A 27,859-nucleotide genomic window follows, 5' to 3' on the forward strand; every position below is an offset into this window, starting at 1 on the left:
AATATATAGAGATAAACAACAAGAATTTGTAATGTAATAAAAGCTTTATTCAATATTAGCCCATTATTAAGCGCTAACAAAAGACAAGTGAACTTAGCTGATATAGTTTGTAGTTACAAGGGCTTGTTAATACTGTAACAAAAACCTAAATTTTCTTCAAATATAATAGCAATTCTCAATTATGATTTAGATTTTTTAACAACTAAATAAAAACAGGTGTATTCATAATTTTCATCTGTAGCTGTATCAAACAGAACCATTTAGAGCTATCAAGTATGCAAACTAATGTTTGTTATTAATTTATTTTCAATTAAGTCTAAAACATGGAAGGAGTATAAAACAAATATAAAACAAATGTTTAATTTAGCTATTTTTAAGAACAGCTAGCAGCTCCCTTCAGTGCAACTAGATAAACCTGCATTAAGTACAGCCTCTTTACAGCATCAGGTATGTGAGCAAGAAGAGCTATTAAAGAACTAGAACTAAGAACCAGTGGATTTCAATATGTGAAGATCAAAACCTGGTCACAAACATCCTTTTTTCATCAGTGTCAATGGTCTGTCAGTGACTTCACGAACTCCCTGTAATAGAAAAAAATAAATTTATTATTTGAAAGCGACAGTCAATATGGGGGCATCTTAATAGCATAAATAACTTATTTTAGTCGTTATCTGATTAGAGGTATCACCTTAAAATACCAGGCAATGCAGGGTCCCTGTAGAGTCCACTATGACCATATCCAAGAGATCCATCAAACGACACAAGCTTGACTCTGTCTTTTGAATTCGGGGCACTTCTGGCTGCGCTGTAAAGCTGGATGGGAAAATATGGTTTATTCATCTTTAAGTGTACTTTTTCCTTGAGAATACGTCAGAATAAACACAAGTGCACATACAGTATGTGTAGCATGTGGTGCTGATACAGTGCTTAAAAATAGTACATTTTATCTTATTAAATTATTTTGGTAAACTTGTCTTACAAAAGAAGCACATACAAAAATGGACTACGTAAAAATATATGTACATCTACAGAATATTTATGAACAATTTTAGTACAATTTTAGCTTTTTTCAATAATATTTGTTGAAAGTGAGAAATTATAGGTGCTATTTGATTAATACTACATAAACTGACACTTCATGGTCAATTTATGTATAGCTATCTGATGACCATTTTTGTTGTTTTGGATATCATACCTCTTGAGCCATTGTAAATGGAGTCCCCTTATCATCTTCAGCATGAAGCATTAAAAGAGGAGTTTTCATTTTCTTCAAACTGAAAAATTAACAAATTTCTCATCAGAAACATGGAGAAGATACTGAAGATACTTCCTTTTTCAGGGTACAGTACACTTTGGTGTCATTGTTTTACACATACTTATCTTCATTTGAGGCTGAACGCTTGCTTTCTTTGGGGCCCAGGATATAGTACTGAATGTAGGGAAACCTCCAGTAGAACTAGAAGAAGTGACAGAATGCAGCAATAGAAAACCAAAATGAACAACAGATAACAGGTAATGCCACTCTATTGCCTTTTAGAATTAAACTTTAGAAATTCCATCATAGGTACCAGAATGGCACCTACCCAATCAAAAGGATGGCCAGGTCTCTTGCGTATGGAATCAGTAAATGAACCTTCAATTATCACCGCATCAACAGGGTTTCCTGGAACAACAACACTGCTGTTGGGCAACTGTATTACTGTATTATCAATTTTCAACAGAAGATGAATATGCAAAATGGCAAAATGAAATTATATGTCAAACAGTGTAGGAGATTTATTACCTTGCTCCTGTAGTTTCATTGCAGTGTTAGTTGTGACACTGTAAACAAAAAAGCCATGCAGCTATGAATTTAGTTTTTTAGGATAGTTCAGGATAGTTATCTATTCTAAAATGTAGAATTTTCATTTACAAGACACGCATGGAACTGGTTATAAATGCAATAATCAGAAACGTGTACAGTTTTAGCCTCACTAAGGAATGCTACATATTTAAAATCATATGTTTGACATAAAAAAATGAACACATACTCACAGTGTACCTATTGAGTGTCCCCACATGATCACCAGACTGTGTTCACTGCGGGCCTTTACCCAGTGGTACAGGTAGAGGGAGTCAGTAAGCAGTCCTTTTTCTGTGGGCTCACCAGTGGAGTCTCCAAATCCTAAAGCATTTTTTTTATTTGACAAAGGGCAATTTCTAGCATATAACTTAACATATGACTTTTTATTAATTTATTTTTCTTTTTTCACAAACCTCTGTAGTCCATAGCCACAGCATGATAACCCAGAGAACTGAGGAGCTGCAACAGACACACATACACATTAACAAGACACACCGTTAGCAGGACCTCTTCACATGGTTCAGATATCTATCAGTGTTAAAATAGAATAAAGTAAGATACTAACATTGGCAACTCCTATCCGATGGGGGGCAGCTCTTTTTATATGGAGGTTACAAAAAACAATAATCAGGAACAACATCATCTTATAATGAACAGAAATACAAATATTGTGGAATCATCAACGTCTGTGCTGTTAAAATATCAAGGCCGTTTGTGCATATATCTACATGACAGGGTGTGGTTGTGGGAAGTGAGTGTTCGGGTAGAATTCTGGCATGTTGCTATCTTGGTGGTGGAAAACACAAGTGCGCCACTGACTGAATACAACCTAGACAACAGTCAAACGTCAGATGTTCATTGCTATCTTGGCAACACAGGTGCCAAGTCTGCCTCAAAAGAGAGAACAGTTCAAAGAACCACTAATTTTGCCATGTGCCTATAGACCTACAGTATGTAAACGTCCAACTCTACAAGAAAAATACAAGAAGTGTCTTTTACAATGAGTTTGCTAACCTGTTATATCTATTTGCATGTAGATAGATGAAAACAGGCGACCCATCACCCAAAGACTTCTCATACCACTCCAGATCCTTCCCCTGCGCCTCCTTCCACTTGTGCTCAGGCACAGTGTGCCTAAACCACAGTTACAGAACAACAGTATAATTAACACAACTGGCCAATATACAGAATATTAGATATGGTATTGTGAGGTTATTTCACTTGACAAAATGAACATATAACATGCAGAGATCATTGGACTGACCACACGCCCAGTGTTATCCCCTCTTCAGAGCTCAGGTACATATTAATGGTGTGATTAAGAGCGAGGTCAGCCGGACGACTCAGGTCAACGAACCACAATACTGAGAAAAAAATAAATAAAAATAATAAAAAAAAAAAAAATTATACATTTTAATATTAAGGCTAGCAAGTGACAGGTTGTCATTTTGTCATGTTAAGTGAAGGTGTATAACATACTAGCATGTGAATAAACCATGTGCTGTACAAACGCAGGAAAGAGGCGTGGTATAACCCGTGAGGCTGTATACAGAACACAGAGCACCAGGAACATCCATTTTACCCACACTCTCCATGAAGACCTTAAAAATAAAGAAACTGTCACAGAACAACGGCAGGAGATATTGTTGATATGCATTCATATCTCCCTCCTATTTGTCCCAATAAAAAGTACAAAACGGACCACCCTTTATTTTATTTTGCTTTCTAGAGATTTAAGTTATGAGATACAATATGATTAACTGGCAAAAAAAGGAGGAAATTCTAAGTGTATCTTTAAAGATGTCCTCATACTAAGTCATAATTGAGCTGTAGATCCAATACCTTTGAGATTAATTGAATAGGAATTTTGTAGCCAGAACTAATTATCCAACATAAGAACCTGACCTCATTAATGCTATTGTGGATAAATGCAATACGAACTTCAGCAATGTAGCACGTATAGCACAAAACCTTGATAGAGGAATAAAATCTGCTATTGCAGCAAACATAAGAACAAAGACATTATTAATATTCTTACTAGGATGAGCTGGTGTCTACAAACACTGCAATCATAATATATATAATTTGAGTGAAAGAAAGCGTGACTGACCTTGCTCGCACTTCCACAGCTTTGTCCTCTACCAGATTCCTCTCAGTCTTTCCAGAGGCAACAGTTGTATCAACTCTTCTCCTCATGATGAGAATGTTTAGAGTCTGTTGGTGAGGTCTAAGGTCTTTAGGGACTGATTAATTATTGTTACAGTTTGTCACTGGATTGATACATTTTGGGGCTGGATGTCCCTGAACACAGTTGGTGTTTAAATGTTAATTCTTTTACAGAAATCTGTAATGTTTAAACATAATAGACAAACATGATTGTGTGCCTTCAGCAACAGGCTATACTGAGTTAGGGTAACTAAGTTAAGTAAAGCTAAGCTAAGTAAACAAAACTGTTTAACTAATTATTTTTAAAATCTTATAAAGTCAAACAAGCGCTAGATGTTAATCTACACAAATTTCTCTCCTGAAAACTGTTTATTTGGGTGAGTGCTTCTGTTTTTTTACAGTAAGCTTAGATTTCCAAAGTTCCACAAAGGCTGAAGCATTAGTGACTAACTGCTAGCACTATGTTGCCCGACAGCGCTACACTGAGGAACCCTAAATGTTTCGGTAAGCCAGGCCTATATTAGCTGGCGATTCGTCCCATGCAGCTTCTTTTAACATGGTAAACACGCAGGCTACAGGCTGATATACTCACCTCTGAATGGCGAAAGAACTAACGTTTAGCGCAGTTACTGGGTAATGTTAATGCTGCTCCAGCAGTGCTAGCCGGAGTTAGCAGCAGGCTACAGGCTGATTATACTTACCTCTAAATGGCGAAAGAACTAATGTTTAGCGCAGTTACTAGGTAATGCTAATGCTGCTCCAGGACATTGAAGGGCTAGCGCTGACTGGTAGAATTAATACACAAGACGCACCAGATTATAAAGCAAACTGGTCATTTTGAGGTAAATTAAAGGATTTTAAATACAGTATGCTCTTTTCTTGCAATATCTTCATAATATAATTTTTTATTATTTCATATTTCAAGTATTCCTCAGAAACATGTTATTAATATCATGCCACCAAATTTTTTAATTTACCTTTTTACATGTTACAAAATATTTTTTTATTATCGTGCTACACCAAGCTTCCAATTCCTATATAATTTCATGGGAACAACTGATTCTTAGCAACTGGGCTATATCATAAGTGTCACACATTTAGAATGGTATTTTACATAGACCACTTGTAATAATAATCTTTATTTACCAAAGAATTGTGTTTGTATGCATTTCATCCATGACTACGTTTCATCCATGTGAAAGAGTACATCTAATTATATCATGTATCAACAAATGAATAGCTAACAAAGCTAACTTTAGGTTAGAATACATTACTGTATGAACTGTGTGTGTATGTGTGTTATTTATGTATATTTTATTTGCAGCTAGTCACAATGGTTAGCTACTATTAGATAGATAGTGTTTATCTGTGTGTGCATGCATAAGTGTGCATTAATTCATACAGCTACATACTGGTGTGTAGGTTTGCTTGTCAATCAAAACATTTTCTTCCTTTTATGTTTCCTGAAGGTAATAGAGGTAGTCATGATAATTGAAGACAAAAGCCAGAAGACAAATTCTGTCAACAAAGAGGACCTCAGGACAAAGAAGAAATATATTGTGAATTGTGTATCGGTTTATATTAAAACAGCAGTGATGCATATTATCATAAAAAGCAGAGTGCAGAGACATCTGAATAATTTAACTATAAATTTGTGTAAAAAAGGCCTCCACAGTATTACTAGATACTGATGAGAAAATGTCCATTAATTGTGCATGAGCAGGAGGAGCTTTTATGTGGAAGCAGGATTGGGAATCACTTGATTTAAACAGAAGAAAAGAGTCACAAGCATCCTTATTTCATCTGTGGTTATGATATCAGTGACTGCACAAACTCCCTGTAATGGTAGAACAAATGAAACACAAAAAGTAATTTATTATTTATGATTGACAGTCAACATGGGGCCATTTAAAAAAAACACAGATAAATGTGTTGCGGTATTACCTTAAAATACCAGGCAATGCAGGGTCCCTGTAGAGTCCATTATGGCGATATCCAAGAGATCCATCAAATGATATTAGTTTGACTTGTTCCTTTAAATTTGGTGCACTTTTGGCTGTGCTGTAAAGCTGTATGGAAAAATATGGGTTATTCATTTGTATTTTATTTTTTTTTTAAGAAAAAAAGGTCTAACAAAAGACAAACAAGTGAATATACAATATATAGTATGTGCATCTCTTTGTATTGAGTTCTGTTTCAAAAACAGATTTTTAGTAAATTTAATTGTGATGCTCCACTGACACGTAGGAGGGAGCAAACTTATTGTTGCTAGTCCAGGTGCTGCATGGTGTAAACTGCACTATGTAACTCTGGTGAAGCAGGCGGGACAATGCCTGAAGGAAAAGTGTAACGCTGCACAAGCTAGGTCATATTTTTAAAAATCCTTAAATAATGTAGTCTAGACCCAGTACACATTTATTTCACTTTTAATGACCTCCCTATATCTCTCAGCGTGTCAAAAAATGAAGAGTGTGTAATACCTCTTGAGCCATTGTAAAGGGAACCACTTGGTCATCTTCAGAATGAAGAATCAAAAGAGGCGTCCTCATTTTCTTCAAACTGGATAAAGAACAAATTTTTCTTTAAAAACATTGTGAAGATACTGGGTTTACCTTTTTGTTTACGATCTCTGTGTATGGTTACATTTTATATTGTTGGTGTGAACTCATCATCATCATTACTTAAAACAGCAGAAAGTAGCATTACTATTATATGTGTATTATTTTAAACCTGCTCTGCTTTCTTTTTTCTTAGATGTAATGCGAGTGATGTGAGAGCAGTATTCAAAACTATGGTAAGGGTAAAGTAAGGTAAGGTAAGGTAATGTAAGGTAAGGTAAGGTAAGGTAGTGTTGCCACCATAACACTGTATGTTGTAGAATCAATTATAGAGAAAACTCTCAGCACACAAACACCCCCCTCGTTACACACAAACAAGGAGCAGCAGTACACAAACCCAACTTTTACATCAACAATAAACAGAATACAGAGTAAAATCTTGTTACTGATCCTGTAAATGATCTGCTCGCAGCAGAAGCACTGCGCCAATAAAATAGCAATCTGCCATAGTCAGACACACATGACTCTTAAAGGGAATGTCAACAGACTCACTGATTGTTTTTTTGTTTTCTGCAAGGCGTACAAACACACACTGACACGCCCCTAAACCAAGCTTCATGATGCGCAGTTGACAGCTCACCTATAGATGGCTAAAATAGGGCCCCTAGTGTGGGAATTATGTGTATGGTATTGTCTCTCTATTGCCTAATGTTATAAGTGCATATTCCTGTGGAGATCGTGGAGTTTTACTTGCTAATTATGTCTATAAGTACATTTAAAGTAATTCTAAATGTTCTAAATATTTCACAGCCTAGGCACGCCCCTGTTGGTGTGTTCAGTTTTGTACCCTCGTTCTACACTTACTTATCTGCGTTTGACTCGGCACGCTTGCTTTCTTTGGGTGGAGCAGAAAAAAAATACCAAGGAAACTTCAGGTAAAACTAGGGAGAAAAAAAAGTGATTAAATATATCATAGATACGCAAACATGCAATATTAGGTGATAGCTTTATAACATTATTTTGTATCAGAATATAATTTCTTTTTTATTCATAGAAGAAGAAATCTAAAATGTAAAATAATGTAATGGAATCGTCATTATTTGATTACTGTGCCTTTTGGTGTCTCTTAGCTTTTAAAAAATAATTTAATTAGACTTTAGACTACTAAAGCAATTTTTATTTATTTATTTATTTTTTGTTCTTTCTTATTTGTCATGGCAAGCTGCACATGCAGCAAGTGTCTGAATGCTGTGATGTCACTAATGATATCTATAGAATCTAAACAAGTCTATACAAAATATACATTTAGAAAAAGTAAAAAAGTACTTAAAATCAAGCTTAACATTCCTCTATATTTGTAATAGTGTGTGAAATTCATAGTAAATTTAAACAATGTATTGTTACACAGTTGTTGTATGAAATGTATACAACTATGCTGCAGGATGAAAAAGGCATTTTATATTTATATTAACCCAGATAGTGGTATTACTTACAGACTTAGAATCAAAATGTATTAAATATATTACTTACCCAAGTAAAAGGAGGACCGTACTTCTCATTTATGGCATCAGTAAACGCACCTTCAATCATCACACCATCAGCAGGGTTTCCTGGAACAACAATACTGCTCTATATTTTTACTGTTTGACTTTAAATAAATATAACATTTGCCCACATGAGTTGTTAGTGTGACAGAAAACATCATATAAATGTGCTTATTGTGGATTGTGACCCTAGAACCATGCACTGAAAATGAATTGGTATATCAAAATCTATAGGTGAGTTATTACCTTGCTCCTGAAGTTTCACTGCAGTATTAGTTGCTACACTGTGAACACAAAAGCAACATGTTCTGGCAGCTATAAATGAAGCTATAAAAAAATAAAAGTTAAATCAAATACTGTTTGTACTTCAAATGTTTTAATGGCCTTATTTAAGATTATCAATATTATTCAGAAGACATCATGCTTTTAACCCTGTAACAGGCACAGTAACTTGAAATGTGATTTCAGTCAGGTGATGCAGTATCCACAAAAAAAGAGTGTTTGAGATGCAACGAGACGATCTCCAGTAACAAATCCATTAGAAAGTGATTAAAACACAGTTCTCATAATAAATTTATCAAACTACAGTGTATTCTGTCAAAAAAAGTCAATTAAAAAAAGGGCAGACATCCTATTATGTTTCGTCCCTTTTGAGTTTAGAATTGACACTAAAGAAAAGGTGTTCTTATACTTTACTTATATCTTATATTACGCTTGTATGTGTACAGCTTATACTGTTCCCCTGTATGTAGCTTTGCTTTTAGCAAATATTGTAAAACTCAATATTAGTAAGATAATTAAAAAAAAAACTATATTTCTCAAAGACAAATTGAACAGGGTTTGCATATTTTTCTATCCACAGTATATAATAGAAAGGAATTTCAGAGTGAAAAGGGTAAGAGCACAGGCTCAAACTGAACACCTGTAAATTCCAATCCCTCAGATCAAACTACATTAAGAACCGCCCTTAAGCAATAGCTTATAGACATGGGTAAGAGGTTAAATTACAATAATTTATCAAGCTCTACAGTACAGAGGTACATTCTCAAATACCCTTTAAAACTGTACTGTGCAAAACAGAAGCCTTATGGTAACTATCTCCAGAAGTGACATCAACTGGGATGGATCATCACACAGTGAAAATGTGTATTGTAGTCAGATGACAACTGTTTTTAGAATGTGTTTTAGGCCTATATTAGTAAAAATACAAGAAACTGTTATTTTAAAACATCAACACATACTCACAGTGTGCCTATTGAGTGTCCCCATATGATCACCAGACTGTCTTTACTGCGGACCTTTACCCAGTGATACAGGTAGAGGGAGTCAGTGATCAGTCCATTTTCTGTGGGCTCACCAGTGGAGTCTCCAAATCCTAAAAGAGAAAAAGTGTTTACAGAGAAACTATTTAAAATATTTTTAGCATATAGATATTTTTTTATTTTAACTAACCTCTGTAGTCCATAACAACTGCATGATAACCCAGAGAACTCAGGAGCTGTAACACCAGATAATCCATCAGCAGGACACATCATTAGCATTACAGCATCACATGGTTTAGATTTCTAACAGTGATGACAGAGGAGCTACTCACGTTGGCAACTCCTATCCGATGGGGGGCGGCTCTTTTATAAGGAAATACAAAAAAAGGACAATCAACAGAAACAGCACCTCATATAACTTATGAATTTTAATGAATAGAAATACAAATAATTTGGAATCACAAATCATCTATATTTCATGTGTGCTACAGACTTGAATGTGTGATGGTAAGCATTTGCTGATTACAGATCACTCTGCAAGTGTGATTTCTACTAAAAACAAGGGTATTAGAAAAAAAAGGTTTATCCTGATTTTGTTCCACTGTCTCCACAGTCCAGAGAAGACTAGATCTATCTACTAGGTTTTAGAACATTGCTGCATTGTGTGAGGATTTGCAACAATCTGCGACATATTCCCCACCCCAACTCATTCCCAGAACCACAGCTCAGTGCTGGGAGAAATATAACCCTCCACCCCATGCCTGGCATGAGGCACATTGCCAATAGGTTCATGTTTATCTGCTTGAGAGAGTTCTGTTCTATTGGCAGTACTTCTCTGCAGTGATTGGACAAGCTGTGCATTTACACATCTGTGTAGCAATGCATTCGCTAAAAGGGGTGTCCACATATGTTTGGACACATAGGGACAGTTTCTAGGAAATTAAGCCTAGTCCTATATTTCCTTTTTTTAATTCTCATTCAAAAGACTCTGTTGTCTAATATTAGGCTTAATCCCAGTTTGAAAATCTGCCCCCAAGTGTATAGTTTAATTATTCATGGTGATCTAAATGTATTTAAAAGATAGGTCTGCCCACCTGTTATGCATATTTGCATGTAGATAGATGAAAACAGGTGACCCATCACCCAAAGACTTCTCATACCACTCCAGATCCTTCCCCTGAGCCTCCTTCCACTTGTGCTCAGGCACAGTGTGCCTAACACACAGTTACAGAAAAACATCATAATAAACACAACTGGCCAATATACAGAACATTAGAAAATTAATTGACAAAGTGAACATATAACATGCAGAGATCATTGAACTGACCACACGCCCAGTGTTATCCCCTCTTCAGAGCTCAGGTACATATTAATGGTGTGATTAAGAGCGAGGTCAGCAGGACGACTCAGGTCAACGAACCACAATACTGAGGAAGGATTAATAAAAATAATAATGTGTGTTTATTTGAAGGCTGCAATAAACTTCACATACGACATTTTATTTTCATTATAAGTGAAGGTGTAAAACATACTAGCATGTGAATAAACCATGTGCTGTACAAAGGCAGGAAAGAGGCGAGGTATAATCCGTGGGGCCGCATACAGAACACAGAGCACCAGGAACGTCCATTTTATCCACACTCTCCATGAAGATCTTGAAAAGAAAGAGATGGACAAACAAATACAAACTACTCAACATTTATTGAGATCTTATGGAGCAGTATAGGCTTAAATTGAATAAAATATCACAAAATCTATCCTATTTTCTCTCTTGATTAGAAGACAACCAAGCTCTGATACAACAGCTAACAGCCACCTGTGCTGACTGACATTACACTAGGAGTAATGTGAGAGGAGAGCGCCATCAACCCACCAGACTCCGGCTACTGATGGCAAGCAGCATAATCTGGGATTTAATTGGGTAATACTCAGATCATAACGGCAACAGATTAGTCCGTCTAGTCCATCATAGCAAACGTAGAAAGAAGATCATGTTTAATTTATTTTCAAGTTTATTAACAGATATAAAGAGATCAAACTTCACTTCTGAGTTATATGCGGACATGCTAAACATGGTAGTTGTCATAGGACAGGAAATATTATCATGTTCCATGACTTTTGTCATGTTGTGCCATGAAACCTGAGTAATTGCACTGTCCAATGTGGGTGGTGATGCCTTCTAAGACAGTCCTGGTTCACACATATTAGACACTTTGTAAATGGAATGTCCCATCTATCTGGCACACACCATCAGGCTTCACTTACAAGTGATACTAACCTTGCTCTCACTTTCACAGCTTTGTCCTTCCCCGATTTTCCCTCAGTGCTATCAGAAGCAGCAGCTCCATCAACTCTTCTCCTCATCATGAGTAAGAATCTGTGGGTTCCTGTTAATTTTGTACAAATATCCAGCAATGTTTAAACACAACAGACAGGCAGCATGGTGTTCCTTCAGCTACACCCACCTTTCACTCTGCCCTACACAAACCCTGGACTCTGCCCCTTAATTAATACATCTGGTGATGTTGTTTACGTACACCAAGCTTCCAGTTAATCAACTACCCTGAACCTGGCATCAAGTAGAGGTACTGAGCTATATATGATCAGATGTTTCAGGACACGCCTTCTAATGAATGTTGAATGTGTGCTAGAGGTTATAAATCTCTTATCTCTGAATGCAACCAAATCCTCACAACCATACTTCAACATCTTGTTGTAAACCATCCTTGGACAGTAAAGAAGAGTGACGTCAACAAAATCAGGATAGGAAGGAAGGTTAGCCTGTAACAATACAGAAATTATGAAGAATACTAAAGTAAGAAAAAAGACACTAAACACTAAACCCTACTTTTTCCATTAATAGCTGAAAGGACTCTTTTTTGACTTTTGATTCAGACACAAAAACTTCATCACTACACCTAGTCTAGTGCAGGCAGCAAGCCATCAAGTCAGGATTCAATGCGATTCAGACGTATAACTTATACCTAAACAGTTGTTGTTTTTTCAACTTTTTCAGTTCTATTTTACAGTTCTTTTTCTGCTGCACTTGTGCTGCTATAAAAGTGCCATACAAATAAATGATATGCAGCTGTTTACTGTAATCTTACTGTACGCTTTTGGAAATGTACTTCTACCTACTTTAGTCCAGTTACCTAACTAAAACACACACCTTTACCTGGAGTGGGTGTAAGAAGATCCGATCGAAGCCTCTCCGTATTCAGCTTGGGGACTTTTATTTTGAAACGCAACAGCCCGTGTTACCAGTGAATCCCTAATAATAATAGAGAGGAGAATACTTACGTAAACATGTATTTTGAGTTAGAAGGCGGTCCCGAGTGATCTCCCGAGCTTCATGTTAAAAATATAAAGGATTAATACTTTTTATACAGAAAAGCTATCATAGAATTTTTAGGGACTTTTATTTTGAAAACGCTGTAACCCTTGTTAGCAGATAATGTCAAATAATAATAGAGAGTTAAATACTCACATAAACATTTCTGTTTATTTAGAATGAGCTCCAGAGTGAGTCAAACAATAAATGGGGATATGTGGAGCTTAAAGCTAAATTATTAATACTTTTCATATTGAAATAATAACATATTTTCTAATACAACACAAAACAAGGACTTTTATTTTGAAACGCACCAGCAGCAGTAGCCTCTGTTACCGGATCAGCGTGAACAGCCCGGGTTCCTGTGCAGCAGACCCACGTGAGGAGGAGACAGCATGGACTACAGCACGAAGTGGAGCAGTTTACCCGCTGCGCCCAGCCTCAAACCTCTCACACAGCCCGGCTACGGGCTCCCGAAGGAGCAGCAGCAGGCGGCCGTGCAGGATCTGGTCAAAGCGCACATCGACTCCTTCGACCAGGCGCTCAGTGATGGACTGGCCCAAGTGGTTCAGGTAGGTTCAGCACACTGTGCTCACGTGGAGCTGGGCCACCCCTGTTGTTATTCTCCCTGTATTAAACCAGTGTATACAGTACCAGTCAAAAGTCTGCACATACCTCTTCTCCTTCACTGCGTTTTCTTAGTTTTATGATTTTTTTACGTTGTGAATTTATCATTTTAGGCATTAAAATGTCAAGTCATGTCAAGCAGTTTTATTGTCAATACTGCATATGTACAGAGACACTATAGGTACAATACAACAAGCTCACAGATTCTTTCTTTCACATTCATGAACAAAAGACAATAGTGCATTTGTGATGGGTGGATTGAAAAGGAATGGCAGTACCATTATAAACAGAACCTGTATAATAATAATATATAAAACATATATATATATATATATATATATATATATATATATATATATATATATATATATATATATATATATATTGGCCCAAAAGAGCCAATGGTGACATGTGTCACAGATCCTTTAAAAGCTGTGTAAGCTGTGTAATTTTTTCTTACAGCATTCTCTTCTTTACTTTAACTCATGAAACCCCTAAGTGACATATACTGTATACTGGACATTCATTTACAGAATTTGTACAGAATTTTTTTTGTTAACCTTTAAGGAAAGTTTTACGCCCCATATAACTACTACTAGTCTGTTTTCTTAGGAAAATGTTGTTGTTATTTATGTTACGTCATGATTTTAACCTTAAAATATTTACAGTCATTTCTCTGCAATAAGAAACCAAAACATTAACTGCTCACTGAATTCATCTGATTTTGAAATTGATATCAATATTTAGAAATGTATCTTGATTCTTATGGGTTATTTTTTCTAAGTAGTCACATTTAGCTTTGAGGACAGATCTGCACACTCTTGGTAATTTAATCTGTCTTTGTGAAGTAGAGTTACCTAGAATAGTTTCTTCATTGTCTTGAAGGAGTTCCTGGAGGTGCTGAACATTAGTTGCTGCTTTTCATTTACACTGTGAAGCTCCAGCTCATCCCAAATCACCCATCTTAGTTGGGTTTAGGTTAGGGGAAGGGGATTGTAGCAGACAAAAAACTTTTTAATTTACCAACAAGCTACATAATTCCATGTGTGTCCCTTAAATATTTTGAAGTCTTTAATATTATTGTACAATGTACAAAATACATTCAATAAAGAAAAACATTGAAGGACAGTAGTTGTTTGGAATTGTTCACATTTTAGTATGGTGGGGATGCCAGTCTGATTAACATCTGGTTGCAGTAAATTAGTTACTGTCTGAATATTACTCTCTGTTATTGAGCTAGCAGGTTTACTGTGCATAACAGTGTAACTGAGCAGTCACGTACAGTGTGTTTTGGTGGTGTTGTCTGGACAGGATCTAAAAAGGCTGTTGTTTTAATGCTGCATGTACTGAGCCAAATAAATGCTGGATACCTCATTTCCTTTATTCTCAGGCAATTCCTCCTATGGAGTTCATGCACAAGGGGGACAGGATCAGCCTGGCGTTTGTGGAGGCCACCGTGCACAATCCTACTGTAGCCAAAGGAGGGATCTGTAAGGATCTTCGTGTCTTTCCTGCAGAATGTAGAGGAAGGAGGTGTACATACAGAGGCAAACTGGTGGTAGGTTTAATTTCCTGCATTGTTCTGTACTTTAACTCTTGGTGGACATCCAGTAAATAGTGACATTAAAATATTTCGAAACTGTCCTTAATAATACATTGTATGCTGAACAGCTATAGTATGACTTATTATTGAATTTCAGCACATGACTCCACATGATGTCTTGTTTCTCACCTTTCTGTTTTTCTTTGTAGGCAGACGTCAGCTGGTCAGTGAATGGAGTCCCTAAAGGAATTATAAAGCAGTCTTTGGGCCAGGTGCCCATCATGGTGAAGTCTAAGCTATGCAACCTCCATGGCCTCTCCCCAAAAGAGCTTATCGAGCATCATGAAGAGGCAGAGGTACAAGACAATTCTGAAATCTGCCAACCACAGAAAAAATAATACATTAATACAATGTATATTTAATCAACTTTTTGATGTTCTGCAGGAAATGGGAGGCTATTTTATAGTGAATGGTATTGAGAAAGTAATCCGAATGCTCATCATGCCAAGGAGAAACTTTCCCATTGCTTTGTCAAGACCCAAGTTTAAAAGCAGAGGGCAGGGATACACGCAATACGGTAGGTGCTCTTTAATAACATTTCAATAAATTGATCAAGCTGAGGCTGGAGAATAAGCTGGTTTATTACTTGAATTTCTAATCTGGGTTCTGTGTTCTCAGGTATTGCAGTGCACTGTGTGAAGGATGAGCACACAGCCATTAACATGAACCTTCACTACCTGGACAATGGAACGATCATGCTTAACTTCATTTATCACAAAGAGCTCTTCTTCCTTCCGCTTGGTTTTGCTCTTAAGGTAAATGATAGCTAAGCTCTAGGGCCTCTAACATTTTAATAATTCAATTAATGTTTGTTTTTCTTCAAAACTGCTCAGATTCCTTGTGTAAATATGATCATTGCCTCTTGTAATTAGGTCAGTTTTATGATCATGGTTTATGTTTAAGTTTATGATTATGAGATTAGGGCTGCAAAATATATAATTTCTGCATTGTCACTGAAATGTGGCATGCGCAATAGACACATAGACGATGTGCCGTGTCATAAAAGTACTGATACAAATTCAAATTCACATTGTTAACATTGTATTTTTCATGACAGATGATATCTGCCAGTATCATTTATTATACTCCAGTCTCGTATATACAATTAATGTTATTAATATTGTGTCATGCAGGATAATTAAAAAGGTTTTCCAATATAAATGTTAGTAAATTGTTATTGTTATGAATGTTAGTCTTGTATAAAAAGTAAAGTATGTGTTTTTAATAATTTATTATTTTGTCGTCTGTGGATCTTAGGCCCTGGTGGACTTTTCAGACTACCAGATCTATCAGGAGTTGATAAAAGGCAAAGAGGAGAACTCCTTCTATAAGAGCTGTGTGTCTGAGATGCTGCGCTTGGTGATGGAAGAGGGCTGCACCACCCGAGCGAAGGTGCTGAACTATCTGGGCGAGCGTTTCCGGGTCAAACTCCACTTGCCAGAGTGGTACACGAACGAGCAGTGTGCTAAATTCCTTCTAGAGTAAGTGCTCATGTGGAGTCAGTCCTAACATCATGTAGACAGTGTACATTCCACACTGGCAATCGAAGAACTTCATTAAAATGCTTTATTATATTTCATATTGTTATATTTAAAAAAATCTAAATTTATAATAAACAATAATAATAAATAAATAATAAACTATCCACATGCCTCCAGGCTCCAACTCAGCACATTCTTTCATTTACTTACATTATCTTGTTGTTAGAACCCTTCCAAAAACAGCTACACAAAAGTATGAACTATAAAGGGGCATCTGGACATACTGTATTTATTGGACTACCAGTGTATATCAGTTACACCTCTGGAAAAAAAAGAGACCACTTTTTCTTTGAAAAAGCAGTGTGTAAGACTGGTGGAGGAGAACATGCCAAGATGCATGAAAACTGGGATTAAAGTTTAAAAGTTATTCCACCAAATATTGATTTCTGAACTTTTTAAACATTATGAACATGAACTTGTTTTCTTTGCATTATTTGAGGTCTGAAAGCTCCGCATCTTTTTTTTTTTTTTTTTCCAGCCATTTCTCATTTTCTGCAAATAAACTATATATGTTTTATTTGGAATTTGGGAGAAATGTTGTCAGTAGTTTATAGAATAAAACAACATTGTTCATTTTACTTAAACATCTACTTATAAATAGCAAAGTCAGAGAAACTGATTCAGAAATTGAAGTGGTCTTTTAATGTTTTCCAGAGTTGAATATAAATAAGCTTCCTGGGTAATACGTGACGCTTTGGCCGTTGGACGTTTGGTTTTGGGTCAGAATTGTGTGTAAAATGTCTGTAAATGTTTTCCTTTATCTACAGCGAGTGTCTGTGTATTCACCTGAAGTCAGACAGTGAGAAGTTCTACAATCTTTGTCTAATGACGCGGAAGCTGTTTGCCTTTGCAAAGCAGGAGTGTCAGGAGGAGAACCCGGACAGTCTGATGTGTCAGGAGGTTCTTACACCTGGACAGCTCTTCCTCATGTTCCTGAAGGTAAAAATATTACATTTTATTGGTATTTTTGTTTTTGCTATACAAGAACATATTGTATTAATAAAGACCTTAACCTCAATTGTTAATGGAAGACAATGCATGAAGATGTTATAATTTCATGTTGGAGCCTTATAACCGCCAGATTTAGATTATGTCGAAACATTGTAATGACAAAAATTGAGATACAGTGTATTCAATGCACAATATATTATTGCATTTACTGCAATTTATGAAGTTTCATTTTTTTATTATTGTGATAAATAGTAAAGTGTTTAGCTGTTTGCGTAATTGATTTTTTTAGTGATGTTTAGTGAGAATTAGGGGTAGTGTATGCAAAGGTTTTCATTAAAGCAGTTTGCATATACATATGTAGATGTAAGTTTTATTATTTCTTTATTATTATAATATTTTAGTTTATGTTTAGGAGTTTATTTGTAATATATATTTTGGAGAATACAGATTTCAAAGAATGCATGAATGTGTGATGGGACAATAGCACCATCTTTCATAGCGCATTCAATGCTTTTTCTTTTTTTTTTTTCTTTCTTTGTCATGATGCTAATGAATCAGTGTTTTAGTAATGTACTTTTTTTCTATTAATGTTTTTTAGGAAAAAATGACTGGCTGGCTGGTGTCTGTGAAGCTTGCTTTAGATAAAAGGAGCCAAAGAGTTGCAGGAATCACTGCAGAAAACCTGACCAGGATCTTCAACCTGGGCACAGACATCACCAGAGCCTTTGAGTACATGCTGGCTACAGGCAATATCATTTCCAAGACAGGTACAGAAAGCCGAAGGTTTCCTATTTTTAGTTACAGGCTGACATTAGTCTACTACTCTTGGGATACCCAAAAATTACGAATACATTTAAAATAAATGGACAAAGAAATGCTGTTCCTTATAAATTATATGGAAACGGTGTTAGACTGATTTTATAGAATTGAATTTAAGGGGTTAAATTCTCTCACTCTCTCTCTTTTGTCTCTCAGGTTTGGGAATGCTTCAGGACAGTGGTCTGTGTGTGGTGGCTGACAAGCTGAATTTCATTCGCTATTTGTCTCACTTCCGCTGTGTGCACAGAGGAGCAGCCTTCGCTAAGATGAGAACTACAACAGTGCGAAAGCTGCTACCGGAGTCCTGGGGCTTCCTCTGCCCTGTGCACACTCCTGATGGAACGCCATGCGGCTTGATGAACCATATGACCACCCACTGTGAGATTGTGGCCCCAACTTCCTCCACCAGCACTCTGCCTGCCCTGCTCTGCTCTCTGGGTAAGCAAGAGTGTGATGAGTAGGCTTGTCACAATGACAGTTTTTGGTTTGTTTGGACGGTGTATTGTCCTAGAATGATTGTCATTTTATGATCATTGTAGGCTACTGATATAATGGTTACATAATTGCATAATAATAAAGCATATTTTGCTATATATATTTTGATATGAATAAAATGAAACTACAGTTTTTAAAAAGTCAACATACCAGCTCCTTCACATTAATGGGCTCTGCTTAATAAGAAAAACATAATGGACAATATTGAGGTCAGAAAAAAAATATATATATAAAAAAAAGGTTTTGTCAAGTTGTTAATGTAATTATTGTGACAGGGCTACTGGTGACAGACAGTTTAAAGGGAAATTACTACGAAAATAGTATGAAAGTACAAAAATATTTTTTTATAATAACTTTTGGCAGTTTTTTACCCAAGCTCATTCTTGACTGGATGTAGGATATCAGGGCTTATTCATATGTTTATTTATATTTATTTTTTACTTTTGGGGAAAACTGGATCGGTTAAGACCTAAATCAGTAATATTTATTGCAAAGTGTACTCCATTACTATATATGTGAATGTATCATCTTTATACCAAATAATAAAAATGCACATGCCAGTACACAGAAATTACTTTTGAGTTAAAACAATATTTTGTTATATTTTAGTTATTTGACAGACATTTTGACAATTATTTGTCACACAAATTTAGAATACCATCATTGTTCTTTAGAATATTATGAATGATATGTTTGTCCACATTGAATTAATTTGTATTTATTTATTTCTGTTTATATATATATATTTATATGTGTAAGACACTCATTTAAGACTAAAGAATTTAAAAAATATTTATTATTTTTCCTTACCAGGTGTGACTCCAGTGGAGAGCACTCCCAGTCAGCCCTACTCCTGCTGCTATCCTGTGGTACTGGATGGGGCCATGATCGGCTGGGTGGAGAAAGATCTTGCACCCTCTCTGGTTGAGTCTCTGCGCAGGTTCAAGGTCAGTGAGGTTTATAAGAAGGGCTTTTATTCTAGTTGCTAAAGGTGATTTTAAAACATTTTATTTTGCTATTATATAGTTCATGTGTATATAAAGGTGATCGTACATTTAATTTATTTTTGTTAAACCAATGTGACTGTTCCCCTGTGGTGTTTCCTTTGCCATCTGTGTCACTAACCACCTCTTCATCATAGGTTCTGAAGGAGAAGAGGATGCCTCCGTGGACTGAGATCGTTCTGGTTCCACAGACGGGTAAAGCCAGCTTGTACCCAGGCCTCTTCCTCTTCACCACACCGTGTCGCATGATGCGGCCTGTCCGCAATCTCGCTCTGGGCAAACAGGAACTGATTGGAACTTTTGAACAGGTGAGATGCTCAATAACACCTCTGTCAGGGAGTCACAGAAATTGTCCCAGAATTGTCCGTCACCCTGTCTTGGTGGGTAAAGAGGAGATAGCAGGTGGCTTGCCATTGTGGATGTCTGTTAGCTGACATTAAGAAAACTGGACACTGTATTGGACGCTATATCGTCCTAGAGATAATTGTGCAAAAACATTGTGTGAAACAAGTGATTTTCATGTTATGCTACTGATATAGAATAATAATGTAATTTTCAATAATAATGGAGTAACTTTTGCTAATTAAGAATATTCAGACATAGAAAATGATTAAGTTTCATGTCTATATATTGTATGATAAGTCATTAACATAACCATGTTTTCGTGGTAACATGCTGGCTGGCTTCACTTAATGTCACTTGGTGTCTAGTGATAATGGTAAGGTGCAGTTAAGCTTTATAAGTTTGAGGCATTCCAAATATTTTGATTTATTATTAAAGCTACCATACTCAATTGCATATAAGTGATTTTATTTTATTTTTTCATGTTTGCATAACAGTGAAGTATCTGTGTTTTGTGTCTCTGCTCAGCTGTACCTTAACGTAGGGATATTTGAAGATGAGATTGAGGAAGGTGTGACCACACACCAGGAGCTCTTCCCTCACAGCATGCTGAGTGTGGTGGCCAGCTTTATCCCCTTCTCCGACCATAACCAGAGTCCCAGGAACATGTACCAGTGCCAGATGGGTAAGTCTGCTTTGTGTGGTTTTAGTTCTGAATATTGATGCATGAATACTGATACTGGTATTTGTATCAGGCCAAATACCATGCAAAAGTACTCATACCTGTACTGGGCACTCGTGTTATATATTCAGTCCCAGATTCAGAGGAAGGTAGAGGTAGAGCGAGAAGGGTAGTGGTATAGGAGGGTAGAGGTAGAGGGCAAACTAAAGCAATTGTCTAAACACCAGCAGTTCAGCAAACCATACTTCATGAACTACTCTGTTAGCTGCAGAGCTTCAACTGGTCTCACGGTTTGTTTCGTTCTGAACCCACAGTGGATGTTTGTCTACCTTTAAGTCAAAGAGTTCATAAATTCAATGCAAAATATCCACAGACATTAGCATTGACACTGAGGTGTTTAAAAACTCCAGCAGCACTGCTGTGTCTGATCCACTCATGTCAGCACAACACACATTAACACACCAGCACCGTGCTAGTGTCACTGCAGTGCTGAGAATGACCAACCACCCAAATAATAGCTGCTCTTTGGTGGTGCTGTGGAGTTCTGAACATTTAAAGAACAAGGTGAAAAGAACTGCAAACATTTGCAGAGAAACAGACACAGGACTACCTTTGGTGGAGCTAAATAGAAAATAGACAATGGGTGTGTAAACAAGAAGGGGTCATTATGGTATGCTTGATTGGTATATATCTTACAAAAGTTTATGCCTGATAATTATACATTCAGTTTTCTTAATGACTGTTTTTTTTTTGTTGTTCACTTCTACAGGTAAACAGACTATGGGTTTTCCTCTGCACTCCTACCAGGACCGCTCTGATAATAAGCTGTATCGTCTACAGACCCCTCAGAGTCCTCTGGTTCGGCCGGTGATGTATGACCACTATAACATTGACAACTACCCCATTGGCACCAATGCTGTAGTGGCAGTGATCTCGTATACAGGCTATGATATGGAGGATGCCATGGTAAGTTATACTGACAAAACCTAAAGTAATGATTCTTTTTAGGAATTTTATTTCATCAGTGAGCTTCTCTCAAACTCTGTATTCATGTTTTTTTTTTTTTTTTTGCTAGATTGTGAACAAGTCATCTTGGGAGCGTGGCTTTGCCCATGGCTCTGTCTATAAGACTGAGGTAATTGACCTATCAGAGAAGGCCAAAGGTGAGGACAGCGTGGTGTTTGGAACTAAACCGGGTGACCCTAAAGTGGGAACCAAGCTGGACGTAGACGGACTCCCTGCTATAGGAACAGTGCTGAATTATGGAGACCCGTATTACAGCTATGTCAACCTCAACACAGGCCAGAGCCACGTCAGCTTCTACAAGTAAGTCACCAAGATTTACAAGATTTTTAAAACAGTTATAATATATATCATAGCTTTTAGGTAGAATGTTGATATTCTTAAATGAAAACTGACCAACAGAAAAAGATGTTTACAAATGATCACTAGAGTTTGAGGATTAAATCTGAATAAAAATACAAGGATAATACCTGGATAAAAATACATTTCTGATCACTCAAACTACTTCAGGAGGTGATCGAGCACTTTGCATCTCACCAAGACGTATTCAATTACCAAAATCTCTCTCAGTAAAACTAAAACATAAATTATAATGTTTGCTGTGTAACAAAGGAATTTGCATATTCCGTCATACACAGCGAACAGATTCCAGTTTGACTAATTAGAGACGTGACTACCAAGTAGGGCTGCGCAAAATATAGCTTCAGTACCGCCATCAAAATGTAAGCAAGCACAATAATCTCATTACAGGACATGCAACAACAAATTAAGGTGGACCCTTTGACTTCACATTATCTGGCTAACTGCATGTATTTTTCTGCTTCTTCTTCAGGAGTCAGGAGACCTGTGTGGTGGACAACATCAAAGTGTGCAGTAATGATACAGGCACAGGTCGCTTCAAGCGAGTTTGCATTACAATGCGAATCCCGCGTAACCCCACGATCGGAGACAAGTTTGCCAGCAGGCACGGTCAGAAGGGCATTCTGAGCCGCCTGTGGCCGGCAGAGGACATGCCGTTTACTGAGAGCGGCATGACCCCCGATATCCTCTTCAACCCACACGGCTTCCCTTCTCGTATGACCATCGGTATGCTGATCGAGAGCATGGCAGGGAAATCGGCAGCCCTCCACGGCTTGTGCCATGATGCCACGCCCTTCACGTTCTCGGAGGAGAACTCCGCCCTGGAGCATTTTGGTGATATGCTCAAAGCGGCGGGCTATAATTACTATGGCACAGAGCGGCTCTACTCTGGTCTCAGTGGCATGGAGCTGGAGGCGGACATCTTCATCGGCGTGGTTTACTACCAGCGGCTGCGTCACATGGTCTCTGACAAGTTCCAGGTGAGAACCACTGGAGCGAGGGACAAAGTGACCAATCAGCCGGTGGGAGGGAGGAACGTGCAGGGTGGAATCCGTTTTGGAGAGATGGAGCGAGACGCTCTGCTGGCCCACGGCTCCTCCTTCCTGCTACATGACCGGCTATTCAACTGCTCGGACCGCTCCGTGGCTCAGGTGTGCATGGACTGTGGCAGTCTGCTGTCCCCCTTGCTGGAGAAGCCGCCGCCTCATTGGTCAACCACACGGCATCGCAATACCATCTGCATGCTGTGCAAGAAGAGTGACTCTATAGAGAATGTGTCGGTTCCGTACGTATTCCGCTACTTTGTGGCTGAACTGGCAGCAATGAACATCAAGATCAAGCTAGATGTGAAGTGAATGTAAACTAAACTAAAAAAAAAAAAAAGAATATACAGTATAAATATGTATAGCTTATGCTGGTTTCCCCCAAAATCCTCCATACTAAATGACTTGCCTTGAAAGCTGAAAAATCTGTTTCCATGTAAAAAAATATTTTTATAATATCAACGTTTGTAGGAGCCGTTTCTTTTTACCTTATTCTATGCAAAGTGCTGCTGGTGGTTGAAAGTCCACTCTTGAGCCCCTTGCTGTCATTTCCACAGTATTGTTTTGCAGATCATTCAACCTAATGTTCTTCTGGCTGCTTTATCATTGACTTGTGTTTTGTCTCAGTTATACCATTAAAACCTAAAATACATTACTTAAAATCATGACAATAGAAAAACTGGAATGGGAAACTAGGGTTATCATGGTCAACCATGGTTACATGGTTCTTAAACTGAAGGCTTGCAATGATTGTATCCCTTCTATATATAATTTTCAGTTATGTTTATTTTATCATTTTCCAATTTAGCCATAATTTAAAGTTTTTTTAAGTTTTTTTTAAAGTATTATTGTCTGGCATAAGATTACAAATTAATCTTCGTGTGTTTCTGAACACACACAACTTAAAAGTAATTTTATTGGCCAATGAGGGTTCCTGAAGTTTACTTTCAGGGCTTGGTTGTGGATTTAGCTACCTCATATGTGCACTGTGATGTCCTTACTGCAACCAGATTCTTCTGAAAGCCACTTCTGTCACTCAAAGCTCTGTTCAAATGCTAGAGATCGTACATTCTGTCTCAGGGCCAGATGTTGGACCTCAGAATCTTTCTGTTCAGAAAAGTGAAAAAAGATTTCAGTAAGGGTGTTTTTATGAAACAAGTGACATTTGCAGGTTCTCTATGTATTTTCATTCAGGGGTAAGTGGCACAACCCAGAGAAACTGTTTCCTGTGTGTGTAATATTACTAAAGATAAAGATTTGTATGAAAACTGCAAAGAAATCCCTCAGACTTGATTTTGATAAGTAAACGTATACCAAGGAATTCTTTACCTATATACATTTCACTACAAGCAATAAACATATCATATTGATATTTAGAAATTGGCCCTTTATATAGAGGGAGGAGTCAGTACAGCAGTTCTATAACAAATATTGCATAAACTGTTTGAGGTCCCAGTGTTATCTGTGTGTTTGTGCAGGATTGTAGCTACATGTCCTCTGTATGAGAATGGCTGCTTGCTTTCAGAGGCCCATCTTAAAGCAACATTATGTAGTACCTTTTCATGATTTTTTCACATTCCTTGTTGGTTTTATTTCTCCAAAAACTCCAGAAATACATGTAACTGTGTTCTACTTAGATATCTCAAAGCACAAAATCCACTTCCTGCCTGAAGAAAAAGCCAACAAGCAGGAAATCTCAAGTCTTGCTTTAAGTAATGTGCCTCAATTTAAAAACCAGCTATTTGGAAAGCTTTATTATAAAGAAAACCTATAGGATCTGTTGCAGCTGATTTCTAAAGATTCAGTCGAAAGAAAAAGTCGAATCATGTCATCAGTTTTTTTTATAGTTTATTTAAAACCAGTAAAATTATGTTTACAATTGCACACACTGGACAACATAGCTTTTATAAATTACACATTAATAAAAGAAGATTTATTCAGTTTTTTACACATTTAAAAATATATTTATACAGTACAACCCACACTATAATGGGGTGATTATTAATTAGCTTGATTCATTTTAATGTGCAATGAAAGGATTTTTATTGAACAGAAGAAGAGGCTTTAAACAAAACCTGCATCAAAGTGCATATAAATAAATGTCAGGTTCAATACAGAAAAATGATCAATTGGAGAATTAAATGTCTATGGTTTATCAAAGTAAAAACCCTGCAAATGTATACATTCTGATTCCTTTATATAGAAACTTTAAGATAATTACCAATCACTGTATCTGTGACATCTCTGATTGGTATGCTCTACTAAAAAGAGAGTTAGCCTTATGTAATAAATAACATCTCAGATTAGCCAAAATGTCAGGCAGGTCCAGTACACAGGGGATGTTGTAATCTGGAGTGATATTCTGTGGAGGTGGCGTATTTTTCTTGTTAATCCACACTGTTGCTCGGACCCCTGCATTAATCCCACCCTGAATGTCTGTATCTAAAGAGTCTCCCACCATGATGCACTCATGCGGCTGCACCCCCAGCAGCTCAAAGCAGTGCATGAAAATGGAGGTGGCTGGCTTTTGCTCAGCATGCTCTCCTCCCACCACCACAGCATCGAATAGCTCCTCACACCCCACTGCCTCAACCTTCTCCCTCTGGGTCTGGGTGTCGCCATTAGTCAACAACAGCAACTTGTAGGAGCTTCTAAGTTTTTTCAGCAAGGCCAAATATTCAGGAGGTAAAGACAGAGTCTGGAGACGCGTGTTCTTCCAAGTGTAGTAACATTCTAAGGCCAGATCTTGGCCAGCATCCACACCTGCTTCCTGGAGGGCCTCCTGCCAGTGGTTTATCCGAACTTCGTCTATGGTTTGGCTTGCTGAAGGGTTAAACGATTCCTTGAGAAGTTTTTTACCAAATCGCACACAGATATCGTTGATGTTTGCATGGTCCAGTTTACACTTGAGCAGATTACCAACCTGTGGAGATTAAAACAGACAGTAATTAACAAGGTTATTCATTCATTAGTACTGTTAATGTTGTCAGGGACTATGGGAAGTTGTAGGATGCATAAAGTCATTGTTGCTTGATTTCATTGAAGTTGTAGTTCATTATCCTTCAAACCACCTGCTTATCATACAGTATGGGATACAATTCTGTTTTTTAAGCTTTTCATCAGATCTGATGAAGGCGGGGCATGTTGAAGCCTGTGTTTCAATGAATTCTTTAAATAATGAATTGACATATTGGCTTGTAAACAGTAGTAAGTTTTTATAGAATGACATTTTTTGTTATTCTAAAGTAAGATAAGGGTATATACACTGACGTGCCAGAAGTCATAGGATATCAGTATGTAAGTTACTTCATGAGATTGCTCAGGAATGACCACACCTGTATAAGTTGTGAGGTGTTATCTTGTGAGCAAGGATGAACACTGGCCAGCATGCTCATAGCAAGAACTCAAGACCAGCAAGGACTCGCATTCACATTCAATGCAAGAGGCCCCACATGCACATCCTGCATGTCATGAAAAAGTAAAGATTTGTAAAATTTGATTTTAGTAAGTTATACCAACAGATCTCAGAAAGCAAAATATTTATTGTTATATGTTATTAGGAGTAATATTTAATTTTTGTGTGTGTGTGTTTGTAACAAACGGTTCCATACCTCTCCTTAGCACATCCCATTTATAATATATATATATATATATATAATTTAAAATTGAATTAAAAAATACAAAATTAAACCGTACTAAAAACGTAACCGTACATTAAAACGTAAGAATAATCAAGATGCCTTAGTTTATAAAATTACTGTATAAAATGATTGTGATAAGTGGCTTCCAACAACCTTAAAGTTTATTCTTTAAGGACTGCTACAGCGACTATTTAACTACATATCCCATGATCCTTAGCGCACACTTGGGACAGGTTCAGTCTGAAGAAGCCCATTTACAGCCGTATCATAAAGGCCAGATATACCGTGTTAAGCTATATTAAGTGTTTTCGCGGCTTAATGTAAGCGTTAACTGTTCTTTCTGAGTTCTCCCTGCTTCTGACTTACATAAATAAACACTTAACAGTTAAAATAGCCCAGTGTCAGTTTACTCATTACCTCCTGAAACGCTACTTTCCCCGCTCCCGCTGTATCAACCAGCGTGTTATCCAGGTCGAACAGTATCGCTGATATTCCGCAGTCCGCCATGCTGTATCTACAATATCACGCTTTCTGTCTGTTACTCATTAAATTAACTAGAGCGAGAATAAGAAACACAGAGCCTTCAAAAACATCAACTACAAGAACAGCTACTGGCAACGTCAGCAGGGTGCACCGACCGCGTGGAATTGTGGGAGTTGTAGGCTACAGGCTGGAATTCCTGCTCGGCATCATGGGAGATGTATTTCACTGACACGCAGCATGAAAACATCTGCTTGTCAGACAGGATTCGCTTTAAATTAGCTTTTCCAAAAAATAAAACCATATATCAACTATTTCCCCCCTCTGAGAAATCAATAATTTACACTCATTCAGGAAGGCACTTACAATAAAAAATATATTTTTTTTTCCCAAAAGGTAATTTGTAGGAAGAGCAGTATTTAGAAATGCTGCATTTAATAACTTCCAAACTGACAGAAACATTACAATAGGCTTACTTACTATAGCTTATTATATACATTATTATTATTATTATTATTATTTTTTTTATAATTTATTTATAATT

The 27,859-nt window shown here is 37.0% G+C and overlaps 3 protein-coding genes across 8 annotated transcripts; 1 reads left to right on the forward strand and 2 right to left on the reverse strand.

Annotated features, from left to right (window-relative positions):
- Positions 1-25: 25 nt before the first annotated feature.
- Positions 26-11,864, reverse strand: LOC103035683 (lysophosphatidylserine lipase ABHD12). 6 transcript variants are annotated; one of them, XM_049481500.1, is made up of 13 exons: positions 11,652-11,864; positions 10,906-11,027; positions 10,701-10,800; positions 10,468-10,587; positions 9,706-9,736; positions 9,564-9,609; positions 9,357-9,486; positions 8,358-8,395; positions 8,098-8,177; positions 7,432-7,508; positions 6,490-6,568; positions 5,954-6,078; positions 26-581 (listed from the first exon to the last, which is right to left on the reverse strand). In XM_049481500.1, exons 1-13 carry the CDS (start codon positions 11,738-11,740, stop codon positions 551-553), a joined length of 1,068 nt encoding a protein of 355 aa, XP_049337457.1. In that variant the 5' UTR covers positions 11,741-11,864; the 3' UTR covers positions 26-550. The 6 variants fall into 6 exon arrangements, with proteins under 6 accessions (XP_049337457.1, XP_049337456.1, XP_049337455.1 ...); XM_049481499.1 differs by lacking the exons at positions 5,954-6,078; positions 6,490-6,568 and adding exons at positions 689-813; positions 1,196-1,274 and having other exon boundaries at positions 11,652-11,863; XM_049481498.1 differs by lacking the exons at positions 5,954-6,078; positions 6,490-6,568; positions 7,432-7,508; ... (1 more) ...; positions 8,358-8,395; positions 9,357-9,486 and adding exons at positions 689-813; positions 1,196-1,274; positions 1,377-1,456; ... (1 more) ...; positions 1,784-1,821; positions 2,035-2,164 and having other exon boundaries at positions 11,652-11,861.
- A 1,179-nt stretch (positions 11,865-13,043) lies between these two features.
- polr1b (RNA polymerase I subunit B) lies at positions 13,044-23,856 on the forward strand. The gene is made up of 15 exons (XM_007258693.4): positions 13,044-13,276; positions 14,722-14,889; positions 15,084-15,230; positions 15,319-15,451; positions 15,553-15,689; positions 16,192-16,415; positions 17,243-17,414; positions 18,025-18,193; positions 18,402-18,683; positions 19,554-19,687; positions 19,882-20,052; positions 20,615-20,771; positions 21,538-21,734; positions 21,844-22,094; positions 22,624-23,856. The coding sequence occupies exons 1-15, from the start codon at positions 13,100-13,102 to the stop codon at positions 23,504-23,506; spliced, it is 3,402 nt and encodes a 1,133-aa protein (XP_007258755.2). The 5' UTR covers positions 13,044-13,099; the 3' UTR covers positions 23,507-23,856.
- Positions 23,857-25,025: 1,169 nt separating this feature from the next.
- On the reverse strand, positions 25,026-27,486 carry LOC103036320 (N-acetylneuraminic acid phosphatase). The gene is made up of 2 exons (XM_007258694.4): positions 27,253-27,486; positions 25,026-26,117 (listed from the first exon to the last, which is right to left on the reverse strand). Exons 1-2 carry the CDS (start codon positions 27,340-27,342, stop codon positions 25,419-25,421), a joined length of 789 nt encoding a protein of 262 aa, XP_007258756.3. The 5' UTR covers positions 27,343-27,486; the 3' UTR covers positions 25,026-25,418.
- Between the last annotated feature and the right edge of the window lie 373 nt (positions 27,487-27,859).

The sequence above is a fragment of the Astyanax mexicanus genome, chromosome 7 (assembly GCF_023375975.1).
Source record: "Astyanax mexicanus isolate ESR-SI-001 chromosome 7, AstMex3_surface, whole genome shotgun sequence".
Lineage (NCBI taxonomy): Eukaryota > Metazoa > Chordata > Actinopteri > Characiformes > Acestrorhamphidae > Astyanax > Astyanax mexicanus.

Excerpts from the sequence above, each read along its gene's own strand:
- LOC103035683 (XM_049481498.1), bottom strand. The coding sequence starts at position 11,740 with ATGATGAGGAGAAGAGTTGATGGAGCTGCTGCTTCTGATAGCACTGAG. Across the intron at positions 10,588-10,700 it reads GGGATAACACTGGGCGTGTG|GCACACTGTGCCTGAGCACA; the intron begins GTCAGTTCAATG and ends ACTGTGTGTTAG. Across the intron at positions 814-1,195 it reads CATTTACAATGGCTCAAGAG|CTTTACAGCGCAGCCAGAAG; the intron begins GTATGATATCCA and ends TTTCCCATCCAG.
- polr1b (XM_007258693.4), top strand. The coding sequence starts at position 13,100 with ATGGACTACAGCACGAAGTGGAGCAGTTTACCCGCTGCGCCCAGCCTC. Across the intron at positions 14,890-15,083 it reads CATACAGAGGCAAACTGGTG|GCAGACGTCAGCTGGTCAGT; the intron begins GTAGGTTTAATT and ends TTTTCTTTGTAG. Across the intron at positions 21,735-21,843 it reads ATGATATGGAGGATGCCATG|ATTGTGAACAAGTCATCTTG; the intron begins GTAAGTTATACT and ends TTTTTTTGCTAG.
- LOC103036320 (XM_007258694.4), bottom strand. The coding sequence starts at position 27,342 with ATGGCGGACTGCGGAATATCAGCGATACTGTTCGACCTGGATAACACG. Across the intron at positions 26,118-27,252 it reads GGAAAGTAGCGTTTCAGGAG|GTTGGTAATCTGCTCAAGTG; the intron begins GTAATGAGTAAA and ends TAATCTCCACAG.